The 24,510-nt window shown below is 42.2% G+C and overlaps 2 protein-coding genes across 3 annotated transcripts; one reads left to right on the plus strand and one right to left on the minus strand.

Annotated features, from left to right (window-relative positions):
• The first annotated feature begins 11 nt into the window (after nt 1-11).
• On the plus strand, nt 12-6,189 carry acot13 (acyl-CoA thioesterase 13). Of its 2 annotated transcripts, none has more exons than XM_078427135.1 (3): nt 12-240; nt 3,273-3,457; nt 5,628-6,189. In XM_078427135.1, exons 1-3 carry the CDS (start codon nt 142-144, stop codon nt 5,782-5,784), a joined length of 441 nt encoding a protein of 146 aa, XP_078283261.1. In that variant the 5' UTR covers nt 12-141; the 3' UTR covers nt 5,785-6,189. The 2 variants fall into 2 exon arrangements, with proteins under 2 accessions (XP_078283261.1, XP_078283270.1); XM_078427144.1 differs by lacking the exon at nt 12-240 and adding an exon at nt 286-1,031.
• A 3,748-nt stretch (nt 6,190-9,937) lies between these two features.
• Nucleotides 9,938-21,842, minus strand: c2h6orf62 (chromosome 2 C6orf62 homolog). Its single transcript, XM_078414958.1, has 5 exons — nt 20,427-21,842; nt 15,870-16,046; nt 14,196-14,321; nt 13,396-13,530; nt 9,938-11,283 (listed from the first exon to the last, which is right to left on the minus strand). The coding sequence occupies exons 1-5, from the start codon at nt 20,553-20,555 to the stop codon at nt 11,158-11,160; spliced, it is 693 nt and encodes a 230-aa protein (XP_078271084.1). The 5' UTR covers nt 20,556-21,842; the 3' UTR covers nt 9,938-11,157.
• Between the last annotated feature and the right edge of the window lie 2,668 nt (nt 21,843-24,510).

The raw sequence follows: 24,510 nt of genomic DNA on the forward strand, positions 1-24,510 counted from the left end.
AAGTCAATCACCTAGAGTGTGCGGCCCCGGATTCTCGCCTGCTGCAGGAAGAGGTTTGCCTTGCAACCCCTTGATCGACCAATCAATCAATCGCCGGCAAACAGCAGCCCGAACCCCAGACATCTATCTCTACACCTGTGCATGCATGCATGCATGGCTGGGTCGGCGGCATTGAACGCTCTCCGACAGGTCGTCCGGGGTTTGACGGGAGGGACCGGCTTCGACCGAATCTTGAACAAGGTGAATTGCCAGCAGTGAGCTTGCAAACATCGCCAGCATGTATTTAACTCAAGGTGGGGGGGAGGGCATTGCAAGAAACTCCACTACTGTGCACACGCATAATGCCTGCAAAAGGAAGCTCGACTTTGCATTTATGCTTTCATATACGATTTAAAAAATATAAAATCAAAATATTGTTCACGGTTGTCAAGGCGGCTGCTCTAAATTGCTTTGAAAGGGAATAATTTCTGCAAGGTGAGAGGTTGGCCGCCATTTTAGTAAGCAGCAAAGACACCAGAGGAGCAAGATGGACCACATCGCCTGCACTGCGGAGCGGCCGCCATTTTAGTAAGCAGCAAAGACACCAAATGGACCACCCCGTCCACGTCGCTTGCACTGCGGAGCGGCAGCTATTTTAGTAAGCAGTAAAGATACCAGAGGAGCAAGATGGACCACCCCATCCACATCGCCTGGACTGCGGAGCGGCCGCCATTTTAGTAAGCAGCAAAGACACCAAAGGACCAAGATGGACCACCCCGTCCACATCGCCTGGACTGCGGAGCGGCCGCCATTTTAGTAAACAGCAAAGACCAGGGGAGCAAGATGGACCACACCGTCCACATCGCTTGCACTGCGGTATCGTCCGCAATGGCCGCCATTTTAGTAAGCAGCAAAGACACCAGAGGAACTAGATGGACCACATCGCCTGCACTGCGGAGCTGCAGCCATTTTAGTAAGCAGTAAAGATACCAGAGGAGCGAGATGGACCACCCCGTCCACATCGCCTGGACTGCGGAGCGGCCGCCATTTTAGTAAGCAGCAAAGACACCAGAGGAGCAAGATAGACAATAGGTGCAGGAGGAGGCCATTTGGCCCTTCGAGCCAGCACCGCCATTCAATGTGATCATGGCTGATCATTCTCAATCAGTATCCCGTTCCTGCCTTCTCCCCGTACCCCCTGACTCCGCTATCCTTAAGAGCTCTATCTTGCTCTCTCTTGAATGCATTCAGAGAATTGGCCTCCATTGCCTTCTGAGGCAGAGAATTCCACAGATTTACAACTCCGACTGAAAATGTTTTTCCTCATCTCTGTTCTAAATGGCCTACCCCTTATTCTTAAACTGTGGCCCCTTGTTCTGGACTCCCCCAACATTGGGAACATGTTTCCTGCCTCTAACGTGTCCAACCCCTTAATAATCTTATACGTTTCGATAAGATCTCCTCTCATCCTTCGAAATTCCAGTGTATACAAGCCTAGTCGCTCCAGTCTTTCAACATATGATAGTCCCGCCATTCCGGGAATTAACCTAGTAAACCTACGCTGCACGCCCTCCATAGCAAGATGGACCACCCCGTCAACATCGCTGGCACTGAAGTGTCGTCCGCAACGGCCGCCATTTTAGTAAGCAGCAAAGATACCAGAGGAGCACGATGGTCCACCCCGTCGTCCACATCGCCTGCACTGCAATTTTTTGTTCTATTCTGTTTTGTAGTTTTAGCACAATCCGCAGGTGTTGCCACTTTCATTTCACTGCACATCTTGTATATGTATGTGACAAATAAACTTGACTTGACCTACGGTTTATAGAGTCGAGTGATCTATCTTGCTCCTCTAGTATCTTTGCCCTTCACTCTTATTCTTTTATCTGGCTTTTGTTCCAACCATCTGCCTGTCAATAAATCTCCTTCACCTGTGTCGACCTATTACCTACCACGCTTTGTCCTGCCTCTCCCCTTTTCCAGCTTTCTTCCTCTCTCCACCCCCCCACCCCATACAATCACTGAAGAAAGGTCACCTTTCCATGTTCTCCAAAGATGTCTGCCCTACTGAGTTACTCCTGCACTTTGTGTATTAACCTGCATCTGCAGATCTTAGTTTCAGTCATTTTTTTGATACCATATTTAAAAACATGGTTTCTGTGTTGAAAGCACTAAACATGACAATTTATTAGTAGAAAGACATTAGTAGCTCTGGATGACATCTTGGTCTGCACGGATGAGTTGGGCCGAAAGGCCTGTGTCCGTGCTGAATGACTCGCTGTAATAGAAATGTAGAAAATAGGTGCAGGAGTAGGCCATTTGGCCCTTCGAGCCAGCACCACCATTCAATATGATCATGGCTGATCATCCAAAATCAGTACCCTGTTCCTGCTATCTCCCCATACCCCTTGATTCCATTAACCCTAAGAGCTAAATCTAACTCTCTTGAAAACATCCAGTGAATTGGCCTCCACTGCCATCTGTGGCAGAGAATTCCACAGATTCACAACTCTGTGTGAAAAAGTTTTTCCTCATCTCATTCCTACATGGCCTACCCCTTATTCTTAAACCGTGACCCCTGGTTCTGGACTCCCCCAACGCCGAGAACATTTTTCCTGCATCTAGCCTGTACAATCCCTTAAGAATTTTATATGTTTCTATAAGATCCCCTATCATCCTAAATTCCAGGTAATATAAGCCCAGTTGACCCATTCGTTCATCATACGTCAGTCCCGCCATGCCGGGAATTACCCTGGTAAACCTACGCTGCAGTTCCTTGTGTTTCAACACTATCCAAAGCCTTTCTCTCCAAGCTGGTAAAACTGGAACCAACCTCCGAGTAATATATTAGCAGCTGCAAAAACGTCAGGCTGGGTCTCCCACAAGCAGCCAAAGCAGGTAGTTCATGTCCTGAGGATGATTTTAACCAGTAGGTCACCAAGATTGGAATTTCTTCTGAATTAAATGCTGTGTTTTTATTTTCTTGCATTTCACCCCACTTCCCACTCCACCATCAATTATTCGGGGACTCATTACTCATGGATTAATTTCTCGAACACACTCCTTAACAGCCACCAATTACTGTCACAAAAAAATCAGAAATCTCTGTACAACCCTTAAGACCATCCCGCATTTGCAAAGCCACAAGTGCTTTTAAAAAAAAAACTTATTTCGTACTAAAATCTCCTTGTTAACAACGCGTTCTATTCTAAGAACAGCACTCATGTTATTTAGTAAAGCACGGTATGGTTTAAAAGTCAGTGTAATGACATTGCAATTTTTCCATTTTCCAGATGGCTGTTGTTTCAGCTAGTCCGGGGAAAATCGTCTGTGAAATGAGAGTGGAAGAGGAACATGTGAATCGTTCAGGCCACCTGCATGGCGGACTGACAGCTACTCTAGTTGATGTGGTATCAACGACGGCTTTACTTAACACCGAACGGGCATTACCAGGAGTTAGTGTAGACATGAATATAACGTAAGTGCAAGTTTTAGAACCTTGGAAAACTTAACCGTACCGTGCCTGATTTTGCATGAATAGAACAGAAAAATAGATGCACAATTAGGTTCAGTGGCACAGCGGTAGTGTTGCTGCCTTGCAGAGCTAGAGACCCGGGTTCGATCCTGACTCCGGGTGCTGTTTGTACGGAGTTTGCACGTTCTCCCCTGTGACCGTGTGGGTTTTCTCCAGGTGCTCCGGTTTCCTCTCACACCCCAAAGATGTACGGGTTTGCAGGTTAATTGGTTTCTGTGATTTGTAAATTAGACAATAGACAATAGGTGCAGGAGGAGGCCATTCGGCCCTTCGAGCCAGCACCGCCATTCAATGTGATCATGGCTGATCATTCTCAATCAGTACCCCGTTCCTGCCTTCTCCCCATACCCCCTGACTCCGCTATCCTTAAGAGCTCTATCCAGCTCTCTCTTGAATGCGTGTCCAACCCCTTAATAATCTTATACGTTTCGATAAGATCTCTCATCCTTCTAAATTCCAGTGTATACAAGCCTAGTCGCTCCAGTCATTCAACATATGATAGTCCCGCCATTCCGGGAATTAACCCTGTAAACCTATGCTGCACGCCCTCAATAGCAAGAATATCCTTCCTCAAATTTGGAGACCAAAGCTGCACACAGTACTCCAGGTGCGGTCTCACTAGGGCCCTGTACAACTGCAGAAGACCTCTTTGCTCCTATACTCAACTCCTCTTGTTATGAAGGCCAACATTCCATTGGCTTTCTTCACTGCCTGCTGTACCTGCATGCTTCCTTTCAGTGACTGATGCACTAGGACACCCAAATCTCGTTGTACGTCCCCTGTTCCTAACGTGACACCATTCAGATAATACTCTGCCTTCCAATTCTTACCACCTAAGTGGATAACCTCACACTTATCCACATTAAACTGCATCTGCCATGCATCCGCCCACTCACACAACCTGTCCAAGTCCCCCTACAACCTCATAGCATCTTCCTCACACTAGTGTAGGATAGTGCTAGTGTATGGGATGATCGCTGGTCGGCATGGACTCGGTTGGCCGAAGGGCCTATTTCCACGCTGTATCTCTCTAAAGTAAACTCTCAACTAAATTCACTGCAAAATGATTTATAGCATCCACATATAATATTGTTTTCAAGTCCAAGACGTGGTTGCAAACTCTGTTCATTTACAGCGTATTTATCAGTGGCACAGAAGGGAGCATTCTGGGCTTATTTGCCAGTGTTAGCTTCTTGAAAGATATATCAAATTAGTCACAATACTAATGTGGAAAAGAGCCAGTTGAAAAGCAGTGCCTGAAGAAGGGTCCAAACCCAAAATGTCACCTAAGCATGTTCTCCAGGGATGCTGCCTGACCCCCCTGGGTTACTCCAGCATTTTGTGTCTTTCCTTGGTAAACCAGAATCTGCAGTTCTTTGTTTCTTCATGACTCAAATGTTGTCCTCCAAAAATGGTGCTCTGGCCTGTTTTACAGCAAGCACTTCCTTGGTGCTGCATTGAATGTGTCAGGACAGACTGTGCCCTCAGGTCTCAGTTTTCAAAATAATCTTATCACTTTTCAAGAGGAAACACAAGGAACTGCATCTGAAGTGTGAAAAGGTGAGGTACGAAACGAGTACTTTGCATCAGGTTTCACAAAGAAGGATATGTAGCATGGTGCAATCACTATGGGGAATACTAGTATGCTGGGGCATTTTGAGATCAGGAAGGTGGTGGTGTTGCACCACTTAAAGAGAGTGTGTTAATGTGAAATGGACCAAATTAATTTTGTTTTTGCTTTTCAAATTTTACATTTATATCCAACTACAATTTATTTTCTCAGACACAATATGCTGGAGTAACTCAGCGGGATAGGCAGCATCTCCGGAGAGAAGGAATGGGTGACGTTTCGGGTCGAGACCCTTCTTCAGACTAGTCAGGGGAAAGGGAAACAAGAGATATAGACGGTGATGTAGAGAGATATGGAACCAGCATCTGCAGTTCCAGTCTAAAGAAAGGTCTCGCCCCGCAAAGTCACCCATTCCTTCTCTCCAGAGATGCTGCCTATCCCCGCTGAATTACTCCAGCATTTTGTGTCTATCTGTAGTTCGTTCCTATGCAATTACTTTCTTGGAGGCTGCATATGTAGTGTGTCACCTATTACTCCTTTCAGGTACATGAATGCAGCAAAACTGGGAGAGGACATTATCATAACAGCTCAGGTGTTGAAGGAAGGTAAATCGCTTGCCTTTACCACTGTGGACGTGACAAGCAAAGTAACAGGGAGACTCTTGGCTCAAGGACGACACACCAAGCATCTCGGCACTTAACAATGATAGGGGCAGAATTAGGCCATTCGGCCCATCAAGTCTACTCCACCATTCAATCATGGCTGATCTATCTTTCCCTCTTAACCCCATTCTCCTCCCCATAAACCCTGACACCCATACCAATCAAGAATCTATTTTTGCCTTAAAAATATCCATTGACTTGGCTTCCACAGCCTTCAGTGGCAATGAATTGCATAGATTCACCACCCTCTGACTAAAGAAATTCCTCCTCATCTCCTTCCTAAAGGAACGTCCTTTAATTCTGAGGCGATGAACTGTGGACCTAGACTCTCCCGCTAGTGGAAACATCCTCTCCACATCCATTCTATCCAGGCCTTTCACTGTAACAATGTAGCATTGTTTCAATGTAAACTATTTTTTTATGATGGAATTACTGTATTTGTGGAAAATGTAACAAATTAAAGAATTTTATTTCACATTTTGTAGATTGTACTTTTAATTCAATTATCAGGAGTCCGTCGTTAGTTTGCCTTAAAATTAAAACCTGTACTGCAGACCAAATTCCTTTACAAAAAAAAACTGCCAGATGGTTCTCTGTAGTGATATTTCAGTACACTTGGATGCTTTCAATCAGACAAGGCTTTTGAGGAATATGAAGAAAGCAGGAATTATGAGGCCAGGAAGGAGCCATGTGATATAATTGGCAAGTCAGATTAAAGAGAATCCCAAGACATTTTATACATACATTAAAAACAAGAGGGTAACGTGGGATGGCATAGAATTACACAAGGATAAAGGAGGGAATTTAGGGATGAAGTCAGAGGATATAGGCGAGGTACAAAACGAGTACTTAGTAACAGGTTTCACAAAGGAGGATATGTAGCATGGTGTGGGGAATGCTAATATCCTGGGGCATTTTGAGATCAGGAAGTGGTGATGTTGTATCTCTTGAAGAGAATGTATTCATTAGTGACAGCAGAGCTGTGTGCCAGTAGGTCTTATCTGTCTAATTTGATTGAGCTATTTTGTTGAGGTGACTAAGATTGGTGAGAGTAGGGCAGTGAATGTTACCTATGTGAGTTTTAGTAAGGCATTGGCGCGGCACGGTGTTGCAGCGGTAGAGTTGCAACTTTACAGCAATACAGCTTGCAGCGCCAGATACCTGGGTTCGATCCCGACTATGGGTGCTGTCTGTTATGGTGTTTGATCCCTACTACGGGTGCTGTCTGTACGGAGTTTGTACGTTCTCCCCGTGACTGCATGGGGTTTCTCCAAGATCTTCGGTTTCCTACCACACTCCAAAGACGTACTGGTTTGTATGTTAATTGGCTTAGTATAAATGTGAATTGTCCCGAGTATGTGTAGGATAATGTTAATATGTGGGGATCACTGGTCGGCGCGGATTCGGTGGGCCGAAGGGCCTGTTTCCTGGCTGTATCTCTAAACTAAAATTAAATTTGACAAGGTCCCTCACGGTAGGTGATCCAGAAGATTAAGATGCATAGGATCTGTGGTGACTTGGTCGCTTGGATTCAGAAACAGCCTCTCCAGAGAAGGTAACGGGTAGACCTGGTTGGGTGTTATTCTGGCTAGAGATCTGTGATCAGTGGTGTTCCACAAGGATCAGTGCTGGGATCTGAGTTGTTTGTGATACAAATAAATTACTTGGATGAAAGTGTAGATGGGTCTGTTAGTAAGTTTGCAGATGACACCAACATTGGTGGAGTTGCATAGTGAAGAAAGCTTTGAGGATACAAGAAGATATAGATCAATTACAGATATGTGGGGAAATGGCAGATGGAATTCAATTCAGCTAAGTGTGAAGTGCTGCACTTTGGAAGGTGTTAAATATAAGAGGAAAGAATACACCTAATGATAGAATCCTTAACAGCATTAATGTACAGATGGATCTTGGAGTCCAACTCCATAGCTCCCGATGGGCAAGTAGAGTGATAGATAGAATGCTTGCCTTCATCAGTCAGGACGTTGAGTACAAGAGGGAGCCTGTCAAATTGCAGCTTGTTAAACATTTGATGGGCCATATTTAGATATTGTGTGCACCTGCCCCATTACAGGAAGGACGGGGAGACTGGAGAGGTCTCACAATTGGTTTACCAGGATGTTCCCAGGATTAGAGTATTAGGTGGAAGGAGGTCACAAACTTGGATTGATTTCTCAAGTGCTTGAGAGGCTGTGAGGCGATCTGATCAAAGTTTATAACGTTATGTGAGGCAGAAATGGGGTAAGACAGTGAGAATCGTCTTTCCCAGGGGGGAAATGTCAAACACTAGAGGGCATACTTTGAAGAGTGGGGAAGTTGAAAGATGTGCAGGGCAAGTTTTTTTTTACACATAGTGGCAGGTGTCTGGAACATGTTCTCAGAGTTGGTGGAAGCAGGTACAATAATAGTGTTAGACAATAGGTGCAGGAGGAGGCCATTCGGCCCTTCGAGCCAGCACCGCCATTCAATGTGATCATGGCTGTTTAAAAGGCTTTTAGATAGGCACATTAATATGCAGGGAATGGAAGGATAGTGATCTTGCAAACAAAAGGAATTAATTTAATTGGCATCATGGCAGCATAGTGGCGGCAAGCGGTAGAGTTGTTGCCTTACAGCACCAGAGACTTGGGTGCGATCCTGGCTACAGGTGCTGTCTGTACATTTTCTCCCTGATCTGCGTGGGTTTTCTCTGGGATCCTCCCACTCTCCAAAATCCTGCAGCTTTGTAGGTTAATTGGCTTGGTATAATTGTAAATTGTCCCTAGTTTGCTGGATAACATTAGCGTGCGGGGATTGCTGGTTGGCACGGACTCAGTGGGCTGTTTCCACGCTGTATCTCTAAACTAAGACACTGAATTAAATGGCCTTTTCCACTGATAAACAGTTTCAGGTCTTTAGCGCATTTCAGAAGAACAGCGTTCAAGTGGCAGTATAATATTAGAGTGGTGCTGCAGTCAGAGGTGTCATCGTTTTGATACATTAAGATCTCATCGTCGTTCTGGTGAACATTAAAATAGCTTACTCTGTTCAGAGTTCTCTCACCCATCCTTTTGAACAACCTGCATTAAATGGTAACGTGGTGATCGCCATTGTGCGATATTTCCAGATGCCATCAGTGGCTACGTGCCAAAATTCCTTACTCTGTAGGCTCTCAACCCATTTAAAACTATGGTGCTGAATTTCAGAAGTATCTTGAATCTGCATTTAATTGGTAATTGCTTCAATTGCTCCATTCCTTGAGAAGGTTCTTTCCTTAAGTCTACTGATGAACAGTGAATTGTGAGAAGTGAAAGATTAGATCTCGATCTGTAACCTGAAAACCTAACCTTTTATTCCACTGCCCCCTTGAAGTATGTCGCACAATAAAAAAAATCATGTAAAACTAATCCCTCAAAACAAGTATAAATTATCAAGTCAAGGCCACCCTGTTCCTTGCAGTTTTAACAAATGCCTTGATTCCACAAACTATTACATCTTGAGCTGCTAGATTTGCAATTGATTCCTTCTTATTTCTTACTTTTCCTTAACTACCCAATAGTGGCTAAATTTACTCTTATTCAGTCAGACCGGGATATCAATAGCATGTGGTTGCAGAAGACATGGGATTAAACTAATTGAAATATACTTTCTGGCGATATTGCATGGTGACGCAGCAGAGTTACTGCCTTACAGCTCCAATGACCTGGGTTCGATTTGGACCACAGGTGCTGTCTGTACGGAGTTTGTACGTTCTTCCCCATGACCTGTGTGGGTTTTCTCCAGGATCTCTGGTTTCCTCCCAAAATTCCAAATGCATACATGTTTGTAGGTCAATTGGCTGGATATAATTGTAAATTGTCCCCAGTGTGTGCAGTATGACATTAGTCTGCGGGGACCGATGGTCGGCGTGGACTCGGTGGGCCGAAGGGCCCGTTTCCGCACTGTATCTCTACACTAAGAACAGTTAAGAGCACGAAAGAATCCTGAGTGCCATTCACACAGACCTGTTTCAGTGCTGCCTCCATTCAATCACCTTGGAGATTTTTCTAGTGAAATTTACCTTCCTGAGAGATGCTTAACACACATTTGTGTGGAATGACAGGATTTTTAACAATATTTCTAGAGCCGGTACATGGTTGTGAAACAGTGTACCTACCATAACTACAGTATTTTTCATTGATTAAAAAATAATAATCACAACTCTGATGTGGATTAAAGATTTATTTTCATTTTCCCAATTCCAACTGGTGAATACAAATTTGCTATTGATTAGCACTGTTCTTAACTGAAGTGGCAGGCATGCATAAATAACCCCAGAAAGCTCACACTTCTTACAGCTCCAAAGAAACGATTTTCTCCACTTTTGATTTTTCTCGGCAGCCTGCCTTGCGTTAATTGCACAAGTTCAAAATCAAGTCTTACAAATAATGCCCTTAATAACCCAATTGAAACACTCCAGAAGATTTTTTTTAAAGCAATTTTAGATGCATTTTCTTGAATGCAAGTGTGGTATTTCTTCATTATTTTATTAACTTTACACAGTTGTTTCAGCAACCAGCATTTTTTTTCACATCAAAAACTGACTTTCTACCTTCATTTGTTTTTAGTCCCAACCTCCCTTTCTAGGTAAATAAGCTACTTCAGGAAAGCTTTTTAAACTTCCAGTAACATTGAACTTCAGTGACAATCGTGTAGCCGCTTAGCTACTTTAAGACTCCAGTTATTTGCAGAGTCCACCCATTATTAACCTGCTAAAGTCTCCCCAAAGAATAGAAGAAAACTCCTTTGTACATTTTTAGAGCAAATTAGGGAATGAGATCCAAAAAGAACATGCCAGCAAACTCAAATGTAGACCATATGGTTATGATAGACTACATTACTCAGATACCAAATGAGTACTTTAAAGATTCCTTCCCCTACTAACTCTTTCCGTTGCTTTTTTTTTTGTGAACAGTTTGTGCCCAGTAGCAATGCATGTCAGGACCATGTGTTATTCAGCTTTAAAGCCCTTCATTTGTACATACCCAAGTTGAATCCTTCAATTGATGGAACCTTTATCAAATGCAGAACTCACCCAACATTACATCCTAAAACAACGTAGTGTCAGGTTACATAACCAGCACAAACCAGATTAATATGTACTTTTCAGGTATCTATGCAGAGATAACAATCAAATGTCACTTTTTTCCATGTGGAGCTGACAAATGCAGATCTAAGCAGCCCATTGGTGAATGTGCAGGCAGTAATTTAAAATAAAATAAAGTTCTGAGAAATGTATGACTGGAAAGAAATTTTCAAGTGGAATATGCTTTGTAACAAACAGACTGTTCTTTTCATGAGTGGATAATCATCTTGAACTCAGGAATAAAGATGAAATACAAGTTCACTGTTGTTGACTCTTTTGGTCTCCCCTATATTGCTGGCCCTTGCCCCTAATCTGGCATGTAGGGACGGAGATGGTCCTCAATGGTTCCAACTCCCCAGTGGGTGAGCTGATCCTGTGGCAGGTATAGACAGACGCTGCATAACTTGAAAATTATGGCCTTGGTTTTTGGAGTCTGCAAAATAAAATATGACACTTTCATAGTTCACCATTATGCCAAAGAAACCACGAAAAATCTGTAATACAGCTGTACAATAAATAAAACAAACCTTATTGGCATATTTAAAATTGAGAGCTCGATGTTTTAAGTCCTCAACAGTAGCATATTTTCAATGTCACACAAACCTTGTTTTAAGCAAATTTAGATTGGCGGGGTACTTTTTTTAAAAACCTCACGAGACCTTTGAAAATTGTGCTTTTGAACTTCCTCAGATCTATTTTGAGGTCAAGATTATCAACATATCACATTTTTCATATTGGACAAATGATGAGTTTTTTTAAAGAGATAAGAAAATAGCCACAATTACTGCTCTGGATGGGAAAAGCAAGGACTTTGAGGGTGAAGGCATGCCACCTCTGGCCTACAATCCTCATACTTATTCTTAACAGTCATCAGAAACTAGACTTCAAAACCCCACTCACAGAGGAAAAAAAAAGAATCAGAGGCTGGAATACGAGAAGATAAATTTAAATTAGACACTTGAATCAAACAGGTTATATCAAAATCATAACATGATTACTCGATTACATAAATCGGCAGTTTCTTGTGCTTCGATGTTTGGTTTGTCTCCACTGATGAATACAGAGCACCCATACATTCAAGCATTTCCTTCAGTTTTAAATAGCATGCAGGCCACAAGCCTCAAATAAAATGTAAAAGTAACCAATAACATTGTCTATGGCAATACCCCTAGTTGACTTTTAAACATGGTTTATAATTTCTAGATGTATTAAAAATTCCCACATTACACCTAATTCATGTCGTCAAGAATTTAAAATTCCTTTTAGTTTCATTTCTTCCCATCACCCCTTTTTTGTTTCCATAAACTGAGACCGCCCTCCACTGTCTCTTCATCGTAGGCGGTAGTGGGGATGTTACCATTCAAGCACATCTTTAGATCTTTGCCTGGAATTCTCGCTCGACAATGCTGCATCATTGCGCTGACATTGTTGTCGGTATTCCACACAGCAATCTTACGCCTCACTTCTAAAGTTGTGAAACTAATGGGACGCCCTTCAAGAATCTGTAATGGCAATTACACTTCAGAAACAAAATCAAAAGGGCTTCAGTAATCAAGCTGCAGTATGCTGATGACACCTGCACATACTCCAGATTCGGGAACAGTTTCTTCCCAGCTGTTATTAGCCACTGAACCATCCTACCAACAACCAGAGAGCAGTCCTGAACTACTATCTACCTCATCGGGGACCCTCGAACTTTGATCGGACCTTTCTGCATTAAACGTTATTCCCTTATCATGTATTTGTACACTGTCAATGGGCTTGATTGTACTCATGTATTGTCTTTCCTCTGTCTGTTAGCACGCATCAAAAGCTAAAAGTGAAAACAAACAATCTAGCAACTAAAACTGAACTGAAATAGCTTCTTTCTCAGTTATCAGCCTTCTGAACGGTCCTTCCATAAACTGGGGTACTGACCGATTCACCTCTATCCCATTGCGGACATTGGACGTTGTCTACTGGAACGGGCACACTACAATCCTGAGGACTATATTCTGCACTACCTTCCCCTTTGCTTTACCTCATGTACCAGAGTGTCACTTGATTGTATTTATGGATGGTATATCTAACCAGTTTGGATAGCATGCAAAACAAAGCTTTTCACTGTATCTCGGTACACGTGACGATAACATACTTAAATCTAATTTGAGACTATAGTGCTAAGATTATTCCCACACACTGAATGTGAGAACTGTATCCCCAAAAGCATTTAAAGCATGGATTCTGCAAAATCAAGGGTGGTCTCAAACCTTCAACAGCTCAAATTCAATCAATCCATTCGAATTGTAATAGTCTTGTATAGATCTTAAAAGTAAATCTAGCAAGAATTGTAAGCAACCATGCACAGAACCACCAAAGAATGGCAGTCATTGTATGTAATAGTTCGAAAAATATTATCACAAAATTAGAACAAGGCAAAAGAATCACATTAATATCATGGCAATCAAAGCAAATACATCAGGCAATTTTCATATTTTCTTAAAACAAATAGAAGATGGAACCAAATATCTTTAGGAGAAATAAATGCCCTCAGAATTATAATTACCTGCAAGTGCTGACGATTAATGAACAGAAAGATGGACTGGGTAGGGTTGTTTACGATGAGTCCTGCCTTATCCTTCCGGCTAAGTAAGTGCAGAAACTGTTTCTCATAATCGCCATGATGAAACTCAAACTTGGCCTGCATAAAAAGCAAGTACTTTCAAATATTAGAAAACAAGATATGTTGTTTAATTACATGTTCAGAAAGCACTCAGTAAATGTCAGTTTGGATCAGATGTATTTAACCTTTTAGGTTAATTAGATACAGAGGCATTATAATTAATTTTTAGCATTTTTGCTCAGATTTGACAGAACCCCTACGGCTTGTCCATCCAGCATCCTCACTTCAAGTGCTCATAGATTCCTGACACCAAAAAGGTTCTGAAGTACCACAGACAAAGGATAAGCTTGTGATTTATCAAGCTCTACATATAATCAATTTTATTGGCATATGGTACCAGCACCTACAAATGAACCCAGCACAGTGTCAAGTGTACGAGAAGTAAAAACAAGAAAATAAGACATCTACAAAGGAAAAGTCAAGGTCCATATAACCCATCCAGATTTCTCATTATTCTGTTGATAAGAGTGATAATTGAAATTAAATCCATAGTCATTAAGAACTAATTACAGTATTAATCCAAAAGTTCAAAATATACCATGTTTGTGCAAAACCCAAGATCAATGCAAATCAAACTAACCAGAGTAGAAAGTCAAAGCTTGGCAAACTGCAAATCAATTGTGATGATGTACACACAAGCATGGGAAAAACATGTTCGATAACAATGAGTGAAGAAATAGTACCTGAACAGGCCTGAAAGGCTCACCATCTGCACCCTTCCACTTGGAGAACAGAAGACAGACCACCTTTTCTATATCATTCCGTGGCCAAAGGATAAAGTCCATCTCCTGTGTACAGCCGATTACATCCTAAAAAGGTCAGAGATTTAGAGAAATGTGAATACAGATATTAAACAAATTGCCTATCAGAAATACTAGGATTCTGATCTTGTTAAGTTTGCTAACTTTGATTGTAGCTCAAGAGTTACTAAAGTACAAGGAAAGCAAGACTAAAGCATTTGCATTTCTAATGACTGCTTCCAGGGTCTGTCACTATCCTTTGAACTAAACAGCTGAAAGCATCTTGTCTTTCAGTCCAATACCTCGTCACATTAGACTGCGACTTGCATTCAGAGATTAATTTAATTTATGCATTCATCACCCGTGGAACCAGGTTTGCAGAGAAGCAGTACCATCTTCCCACAATTAGTAAGGGCACCTGAGCAAGTTAAAAACCCAATAAACAAGGCGATATTTACATCCATTTGCAATGACATGCCTATAACGTTCAGGAACAGCTTCTTCCCCTCAGTCATTAGGCTATTAAACACTACAACCTCCAAACTACATGGACTACTATTGCACTATTATTGTTTTTGTTTTTTATTTTTACACCGAACTATTTTTCTCATTTATTATATTGTTTACAGTGTACTAGTTTACATATTCTGTTGTGTTGTAACAAGTAAGAATTTCATTGTTATATCTGGGGCACCTGACAGTAAAACACTTGACTCTTGAAGAGAAATTTACACATTTTACACCATAACATTTAAGCATGAATTAATTTAAAAAATCAGAAACTGTTGTCACTAAAATTACAAAGCTAATATTTTAACAAAGCACTTTTGGGAAACTTTTTTGGCTCATGAAATACTCTGCCAGTCAAACCTCAAACCGAAATCTTCAGTTTTCCAACGAGAAATTTGCACCACAGGAAGCTGCCACGCAGTCTATTGTGCCATAACTTTGAAAAGAGCAATTGCCCTTTACGCAACAACCCTGAATGTAACCTAAAGTTACCTCGTTTTTGTTTATCTGCAAGTGAATATTTCCTAATTCATCCCCAGGTTATGATTATTTTGAATCTATGAATTGTTATCAAATGCAAGTTAAAGGGAATAATTTTTCTTGCTGTCAGAAATTCTGGTTTAAAACTTCTATTGGTTCATAAGTTCCAAGGCAGACAGCTTTTTAGTTAACATTAAGGGAGTGCAGGAAACTTAAAACAAAATGTTTAAAAAATTACATTTTGCTGCTTATCAATAAATTTAATAAATTGAACGATTAGGAATATTATCAGCCTTCAGCAAGTAAATTCCACATTAAAACTGCAAAAATAAAAAAAATACATTTTACTACTCAATAAATGTAATAAATCAAAATTACATTCTGCTGCTCATCAATAAATGTAATATTATTAGAAATATTATCAGCATTCTGCAAGAAAATCCATATTAATATGATGCAAAAATCCATGCCCAAATTACAATACTTTTCATCTTAACATAAAGATTGTTATTATTCAAACACTTGAATATTTGGGTTTCCTATCATTAGATCAATTTACAGCATGCTGTCAGACATGCCATAGAACAAACAAACTGAAATCTTTTAGGTTTCAACCAAAGCACTTACCCTGCGCATGGACTGGTAGCGGGGTGCGTGAAGCTGCACTACATCCTTCTGCAGCAGCTCTATGGAACTGTCCAGGGAGTAGCTGGACTCCCGAACACCTTTGAGGATATTTTCTTCATAGTCATTGGTCATAACTGGTACCACTTCAGCCACTTCGAATAGTGCCGACTTTTTCTTCTTAAAATCACATCAGAATTAGAATTCTTGACAAAGCATTTTCTATCTACACCATTATTTTCTATTAATTTATTACAATCAAGTTGAATTTCTCAGATCAGATTTACAATATTAAGATTGAATGATGCCCAACCGATTCTAAGATTTTATATTGAAGAGTAACACAAAATGGTCTTTTACATCAGCATTTTTCATGCCGGGGGACACCCAGTACAGGGACCTTACACACTGTTTCATTCATGTACTAAATGCTTATTTCTGAAGGAATAAATAGAAAACAAATCTAACCAAGAAATCAATTTTTCTAAATTGAATGAAAAAATTTAAATGGTAAAGAGGAACACCTAGGAAATAAAAATGTAGAAACAAAGAGCTGCAGATGCTGGTTTATACCAAAGATAGACACGAAGAACTGGAGTACCTCAGTGGGTCAAGCAGCCTCTCTGGAGAAAAAGGAAGGGTGTCATTTCAGGTCAGGCTCCGATCCAAAATGGCACCCACCCTTTTTCTCCAGAGATGCTGCCTGACCCACTGAGTTACTCCAGCACTTTGTATACAACTTAGGAAATAAAAATATTATTTTCACTCATCTTTAAATAAGCTATATTAAATGTGCAAGGCACATAAGCATAAAGTAAGCCACCTTCACATTACTGTGTTATCAGTGCAGTCAAAAGGGATTAATATGGTGGAGAACTAAAAACTAATCAAATGTTGGAGGGTTGGAGAATGGAAATTGGTCTCCTAACCTAACTAGTCTCCGTTAAGTTATCTTTCACATGCATGGTAGTACTATTACCAGGTGCCAATTCCATTCCCATATAGTTTCCTTCAGCCGCCAGCTGATCCCTATTAAAAACACTGATGCGACTTCAACTCATTATTTAGATCAAAGCTTTAAGGGAGCACTCAAATCAGATGCTGCCAACAAGAGTCCAATCCCTCCAGTACCTTTTCGTGAGCAGATCCCAATTGTTGTTTTAAGAGTCAATTAACAAATCAAAAAAATGATAGATGACTGACACAAAACAGAAACACCAGCAGCTGGCAGAAACAAGAGTGATGTTGATCAAAAAAATTGGACAAAGATAAAGAATAGCAAAGAAGACCAGTGGATCAATAATATATCAGTTTTTGATACTGTGCATGACACAACATAACAGATGCTCCTCAACTTACGGTTTCTACTGAATGTTTAGTTCTGTTTAGATTAGAGATACAGTGAGGAAATAGGCCCTTTTGGCCCACCGGGTCCGTGCCGACCAGCGATCCCCGCACATTAACACTATCCTATACCCACTTGGGACAATTTTTACATTTACCAAGCCAATTAACCTACCAACCTGTACGTCTTTGGAGTGTGGGAGGAAACTGAAGATCTCGGAGAAAACCCATGCAGCTCACGGGGAGAACGTTCAAACTCCGTAGACTACACCCGTAGTCGGGATCAAACTTGGGTCTCCGACTTTGCATTCGCTGTAAGGCAGCAACTCTACCGTGCCGAATGTGTATCGCTTTTGCATCATCGTAAAGTTAAAATATCATAAGTCGAAGCATCGTAAGTTGAGGAGCATCTGTATATTTTTTGTTGCACTTTAAAGTGGCTCTGAAGCATTGGTGAATTCAATTTTAACATAATTGCAAGTGGCCAAGGAACCACAGAAATGAAATTATGGAGGAAAAACTTTTTCAGTCAGAGAGTTGTGAATCTGTGGAATTCTCTGCCTCAGAAGGCAGTGGAGGCCAATTCTCTGAATGCATTCAAGAGAGAGCTGGATAGAGCTCTTAAGGATAGCGGAGTCAGGGGGTATGGGGAGAAGGCAGGAACGGGGTACTGATTGAGAATGATCAGCCATGATCACATTGAATGGTGGTGCTGGCTCGAAGGGCCGAATGGCCTCCTCCTGCACCTATTGTCTATTGACAAGTACTGAGGTCAGGCAGGAAAATAGGAGGAAGCAGTGTGGAGCATACACTCCAGTCTGCATCAACAGTGCTGAAGTAAAGATGGGCGACAGCTTCAAGTTCCGAGGTGAAAATATCACCAATCATTTGATCGGGTCTAGCCACATCAATACGGCCAAGAAAGGACTCTTATTTCCTTAGTTTTCTAAGAAACTTCAACACACCCTCATGATTTTTACCAATTTCTACAGGAGGCTAGAAGGCATCCCATCCACATGCACTATAGGCTGCTATGGCAACTGCTCCATCCAAGACTGCAAGAAGCTGCGGAACAGTGGGTACAGCCCAGTGCATCACGTTTATCAGCCACCCCTCCCCCTCCTCCAATCGACTCAACCTCCACTTCATGCAGTTGCGGAAAAGCACCAACAATATCATGGACAACCCTCATTCCCTCTTCTCCAGTCAGGCAGATGATGCAATAGTTTCTAAGTTCATACCACCAGATTCAAGAATAGCTTCTTCCCCACTGTGGACAGACGATCGAATGGTCATCCCATATGCTAAGGATGGATTACCGATCATGTCAATCTATCTTGCAGCCGCCCCTGCACTCGATACTCAGCAGGGCCTAAACATTAAAACACTTTTGGCATTAGTATATTATTGTCATGTGCACCAAGATATAGTGAAGAACTTTATAAGGTATGAACTGCTTGAACAGCATGCAAAATAGTTTTTCCACTGTATCTTGGTGCACACGATAATAAACCAATACCAACAGTGTGTTAGTATATTAATAGAATAACATTTGATAGTCCAGAAAATCTGCATGGGCAGTACCAAAGTCCTAAGCAATTTACAGTAGTGGGTTGAATCATGGCAGAAGAAACAATTATTCATGACTTAACAAAATTAAAATTATTTTATTGTTCTTTAAAGAAATGTATTTTACCCAGAGTGAGTGAATCAAGTTTCAGAGGACATAGGTTTAAGGCGAGAGGGGAAAAATTTAATATGAAACCGAGGGGCAACCTTTTCATACATTTGGAATCTACTGCCAGAGGAGGTAGTTGAGACAAGTACTATTACAACATTTAAAAGGCATTTGGACAAGTACATGGATAGGAAAGGATGAGAGATTTGGGCCAAATGCAGGCAATTGGGACTAGTGTAAATGGGGTATTCCGGTCAGCATGGACAAGTTGGGCCTATTTCCATGCTGTATGACAGACTAATATTCAATATTCCAGTCCAGTATGACTGTCAGATGTTCTATGTCTGAGCTAATAATGGAAAGCACTCCATGTGCCCTTTTCAGATTCACTATCTTTAAGAGACTGATTATGCATCCAAACACACCTCCATACTGATTATCATCCCATTTATTGTGTATTCCCCTGTGCAGCTCCACAAATGCATTTCTTCACACTATTCTGGATTAAGTTCTATTTGCCACTTTTCCATCCAGCTAACCAGACCATCAATATCTTCCTACTTTCCTCCGTGCAGTCAAGCACTCTGCCAGGTTTTGTATTTTCTGCTCATTTCTTTTATCATTCCTGCTACATAGAAACCTCTATTAATAGTTACAAAAAGTAAGGGACCAAATATCAAATTTGTGGTACTCCACTGATTATTTGTTTTCCTAAGCCAATTATGTACCCCTATTTGCCATTATCCCATCAATCCCAATTTGACCTGCTTGCCAAATGGGACTAAGTGAAAGGCCTTGCACTGCTCAAGGTCACTCTGCTAGAGCATCACCCAACATTAATGTGGCCCAGCAGAATTTCAGCCATCCAGGAACAGTCATGCAAATACACTGTAGACCATCTTCTCATTCCACATGTAACAATTCCACACTTGGCAACTTCATAAGTGATAGGAGCAGAATTAGGCCATTCAAGTCACCTCCACCCACTCAATCATGGCTGATCTATCATTACCTCAACCTCATTCTCCTGCCTTCTCCCCATAACCTCTGACACCCATATTAATCTAGTATCTTACATGTCCCCACTGATAAATATAATTTAGTCTTGCAAAATTGTAATTTACGTGTAGGTTGTTATATAGTTTGTGTGTTGTCCGAGTCTGTGTCCATGATGCCGTTGATAGATTTCCATAGTGTCTGTACCTCACCATCCAGACCTATGCATATGACAATAAACTCGACAATGTGTCGAGACAACAAAATAAAATGTTATATTAGGAAAAACACGAAATGCGGAGTAACTCAACAAATCAGGTAGAATCCCCAGAGAACATGGATAGGTGACATTTCAGGTCAGGAACCTTCCTTAGACTCAACATGGACAGGTGACGTCTTGAGTCTGAAAAAGGGTCCCGGCCCTTAACATCACCTATCCATGGTCTCCAGGGATGCTGCCTGACCCGCTGAGTTACTCCAACAATGTGTGCCTTTCCTTGGTAAACCAACATCTGCAGTTCCTTGTTTCTTCAAAATCTTACCTTATCTTTGAATACAAAGGCAATGTACATCTTGAAGTCAAACTGATCTGCCAGAGATTCTTTCTTCTTTCTAAGTTGAGCACGCAGTCGATTTAAAGTCTGGTTCTTCCGAGAGTGTGGGTCACCCATTTTGTTTGGGTGTGTGGCAACCCCCTTTTTAGCTTACGAAAAACTGACAAAATCTAACATGGGCAATTTCTCTCAAAAGAAAACAGTGCAACAGAACATGTCTGGTAGCACTAACTTAAAAAAAAAAAAAAAAAAACTACCACAACTACTAGTCCAGAAACTCTAAAACTGTGTTGTGCAAAAACTTAGGATAAATGTTGGCCAGAGTCCAGTCATGATAACAATCCCTATATATACATGGTCATATCAGAGTGCAGAGAATTAAACTCACTTTTTAATTCACATTAACAAAACCTACAAACCAAAGCAATCCAAATTAGAGCTAAATTTTAACCCGATGAACTAAAACTAGATTACAATGATGGATGCTAATGGATCTAACCAACAAATTAAACACCTAACTGTAATTCATGTGTGCCCAAAGATGACACAGAAATGATGCAGCCAAATCCCATGTTTACATACAAGCCAGGTTTTTTGCCTTTTTACACAAAAAATAGCCGGAAAAGTCTACCTGCAGCCTCTGATACAGCTGTCTTCAAACATATTGGAGTTGGTGATTTTTTTTTTTTTCCTTTTTATTTTTTGCTTTAAGGACAGACAATAAAAGAGAAATAGGATTGCACTGGCACATCAACTACATGGCGCGGCTCATTGGCACATGGGCAGAAACAAACAAAATACCAAGCAAAAGGCATTTTCTGACTTTATCAAAGACTCGGGTTCAATCAACACCATGGTGGCAAACCATTACCCGGTTTCCTGACATCGCCCTACACAAAAGAAAACGAAAAAAATTAAAATCACTTGTTTATCATGTTTGCTTCTTCAGATCGGCTCACAGGCTCGTCTGCTGGCAGTTTCTGCTGGCTGCGTCCTCTCGCTTTCTCGGCTTTATTTTTTGGGGGGGTGTTTTTTTTTTTTCTACCTTAACTCCTTTTCCTAAAGCTGTTGATATGTGATAATTAGTTAGCAGAACCAACGCTGAGTGTCACTGCCCGCCCATGTCAAGAAGAGACCACGAAGCCGGTCAGAGCCGTCAGTGTGAGCGAGCCGCGCTCCCTGCGCTCTCGGTCACCCATCACTCGTGAAGCGGGCTCCTGTCGTTGAGAAAACCGCACCAAGCAGCGGGCCTTCCGCTCGGGCGCTGCTGCCGCTGCCCGCTACCGCTACTCCTCCTCTCTCTCTCTCTCTCTCTGCCGTACCCCCCTTTCACACAACAACAGCTACACGACCTCGACTTTGCCCTCGCTAACTGTCCGCTAGCCCTCCTCCTCCCCCACCCGCCCTCTCTGCGTGTCTCCGGCCACTTCTAGCCGCCGCCGCCACCACCTCCTCCTTCACTCGGACGCCGCCGACAGCACAAGATGGCCGCTCCTTCGTCACATGTTTAAACGTCACAAGCCTCCCTAACGTCACAAGCCTCCCTAACGTCACACGCCTTACGTGTCAAGCGTCACAGGCGCCGTACGTCACAAGACCGCAGTCTAAAGTCGCAACGTCACAAGACCCCGACGCCACAAGCCCCCCCCACTACGTCACAAGCCCCCCCAACGTCACCGGCCCCCCTACTTCACAAGCCCCCAACGTCACAAGAATCCCCCCCATGCCCATTGTGTCAAGCCACTACGTCAAAGGTCCTGTACGTCACAAGCCCCCCTACTTCACAAGCCCCCAACGACACAGCAACCCCCCCCCCCCCCTGCAAGCCCCCTACGCCACATGCCCATTGTGTCAAGGCCACTACGTCAAAAGTCCCATACGTCACAAGCCCCCGTACGTCACGGGCCCCCACCATCAGCCCCCTACGTCACAAGCCCACCCACATGCAAGCCCCCTATGTCACAAGCCCCCCCCCCCCCCCGCAAGCCCCCTACATCACAAGCGCCTCCCTCTGGCGCATTCCCAATCTCGTTGTACCCCTGTACAATGACAATAAAGATATATTGTATTGTATTGTATTGTATATACAATAAACAGTAAGTCTGTCTTACTCATAGGAGACAGGAGAGTTGTGATTGAGGGTGTTATTTTGGCTGGAGGTCTGTGGCCAGTGGAGTTCCACAAAGATCCCTGCTGGAATCTCTGTGATATATATAAATGACTTGGACATAAATGTACATGGGTTGGCTAGTAAGTTTGCAGATTACATGAAGATTGCAATAATTGCAGACACTGAGGAAGGCTGCCAAAGTATGCAATGGGATATAGGTCAGCTTCAGAAATGTGTACAGAAATGAAAGGTGGAGTTTAATCCAAGTGAATATGTGGTGTTGCACTCAAGAAGGTCAAATGTAATGGGAAAGTATACAGTTATTGGCAAAACCTTTTATTGGGCAATGAGCATAAGAGAAAGGAAGTCATGATGTAGATCTATAAATCTTTGGTTAAGCCCAAAGTTAATGTACGGGGATCACTGGGCGGCACGGACTTGGTGGGCCGAAAAGGCCTGTTTCCGGCTGTATATATATGATATGATATGATGATATGATACTAGAGGAACAAGATAGACCACTCCGTTGAAATCGCCTATACGCAAAGGAGCCATTTTAGTAGGCAAAACCCGCCGTTCGCTATGCCTCTCGCAGTGTAATGTGTTTTGGGGGAACAGTATGTGTGAGTAAACCATTAAAATGCAGAATATATCTCAACAGATTTGTGTTATTTTTCTTTTTAAATGTTTCTACAAGTTTCTGCCTACTAAAATGGCTCCTTGACGTACTACGTTTTTTAGGGTCGAGTGGTCTATCTTGTTCCTCTAGTATCTTTGGTTAAGCCACAAGTGGAGTATTGTGTGCAGTTCTGGTCACTTCATTACAGGAAGGATGTGGATGCTTTGGAGAGGGTGCAGAAGTGGTTTACAAGAATGTTCCCTGGATTCAGGGGTATTTGCTACAAGGAACGGTTAGACAGACTTGGAATGTTTTCTCTGGAGCACTAGAGGGTTGAGGGGAGACCTGGTAGAAATATATAAAGTTATGAGAGCCATAAATTGGGTAAACAGTCAGAACCTTTTTCCCAGATTGGAAATGTCAAAGACTAGAGGAGACATAGCTTTAAGGTGAGAGGGGCAAGTTTAAAGGAGACTAGACCAAGTGGACCCGTTGGGCCCAAACCTCTCCTGCATTGGTGCAGCACCCTGTCCTCCCCCCCCCCCTCCCCTCTCTCCTCAACCCCCCCTCCCCTCTCCCTTCTCCCCCACTTCCCCCTTCCCCCCTCCCTCCCTCCTCCCCTCCCCCTCCCCTCCTTTTAAACAAAAATGTGTATGACTTAAAAAATATAACACCGATTTCAATAAAACTACTTGCATTATCACTAAAGTGACAATGGTGAGTAAGGTGGGCCTAAAATTGTCGCGCTATCATGTACCATTTTGGCTGAAGTTCAGTCACAAACAAGATAACAAACGAGAGTTTTAGTATATAGATGTGCAGGACACATTTTTTATACAGAGGGTGGCGAGTGCCTGAAATGTGTTGCCAGGGGTAGTGGTGGAAGCAGATCAAATAGAGGGAGTTAAGAGTCTTTTAGATAGGCACATGGATAATATAATAATAATAATAATATGTTCCTTTATTCGTCCCACACCGGGGAAATTTACAGTGTTACAGCAGCAAAGTGGATAGCAAGAGATCATTCATTATAAATAAAAGTAAAGACAAGGATAAATTGTCATCAGTTTACTGTGTATTCCTTAACTATTGCTGTTGACTCGTCTGCTGGGAGCAGTGTTGGTTGTGCAGTCTCACAGCAGCGGGAAAGAAGGACCTCCTATATCTCTCCTTCACGCACTTGGGGTGAAGGAGTCTGTCACTGAAGGAGCTACTCCTGCATGCGGTGGGAGTCGTTGTCCAGCAGCAATATTAACTTTGCCGTCATCCTCCTCTCTCCCACCGCCTGCACTGAGTCGAGGGGGCAGCCCAGGACAGAGCTGGCCTTCCTGACCAGCTTGTCA

Source organism: Rhinoraja longicauda, chromosome 2 (genome assembly GCF_053455715.1).
Source record: "Rhinoraja longicauda isolate Sanriku21f chromosome 2, sRhiLon1.1, whole genome shotgun sequence".
NCBI classification, from domain to species: Eukaryota; Metazoa; Chordata; class Chondrichthyes; order Rajiformes; family Arhynchobatidae; genus Rhinoraja; species Rhinoraja longicauda.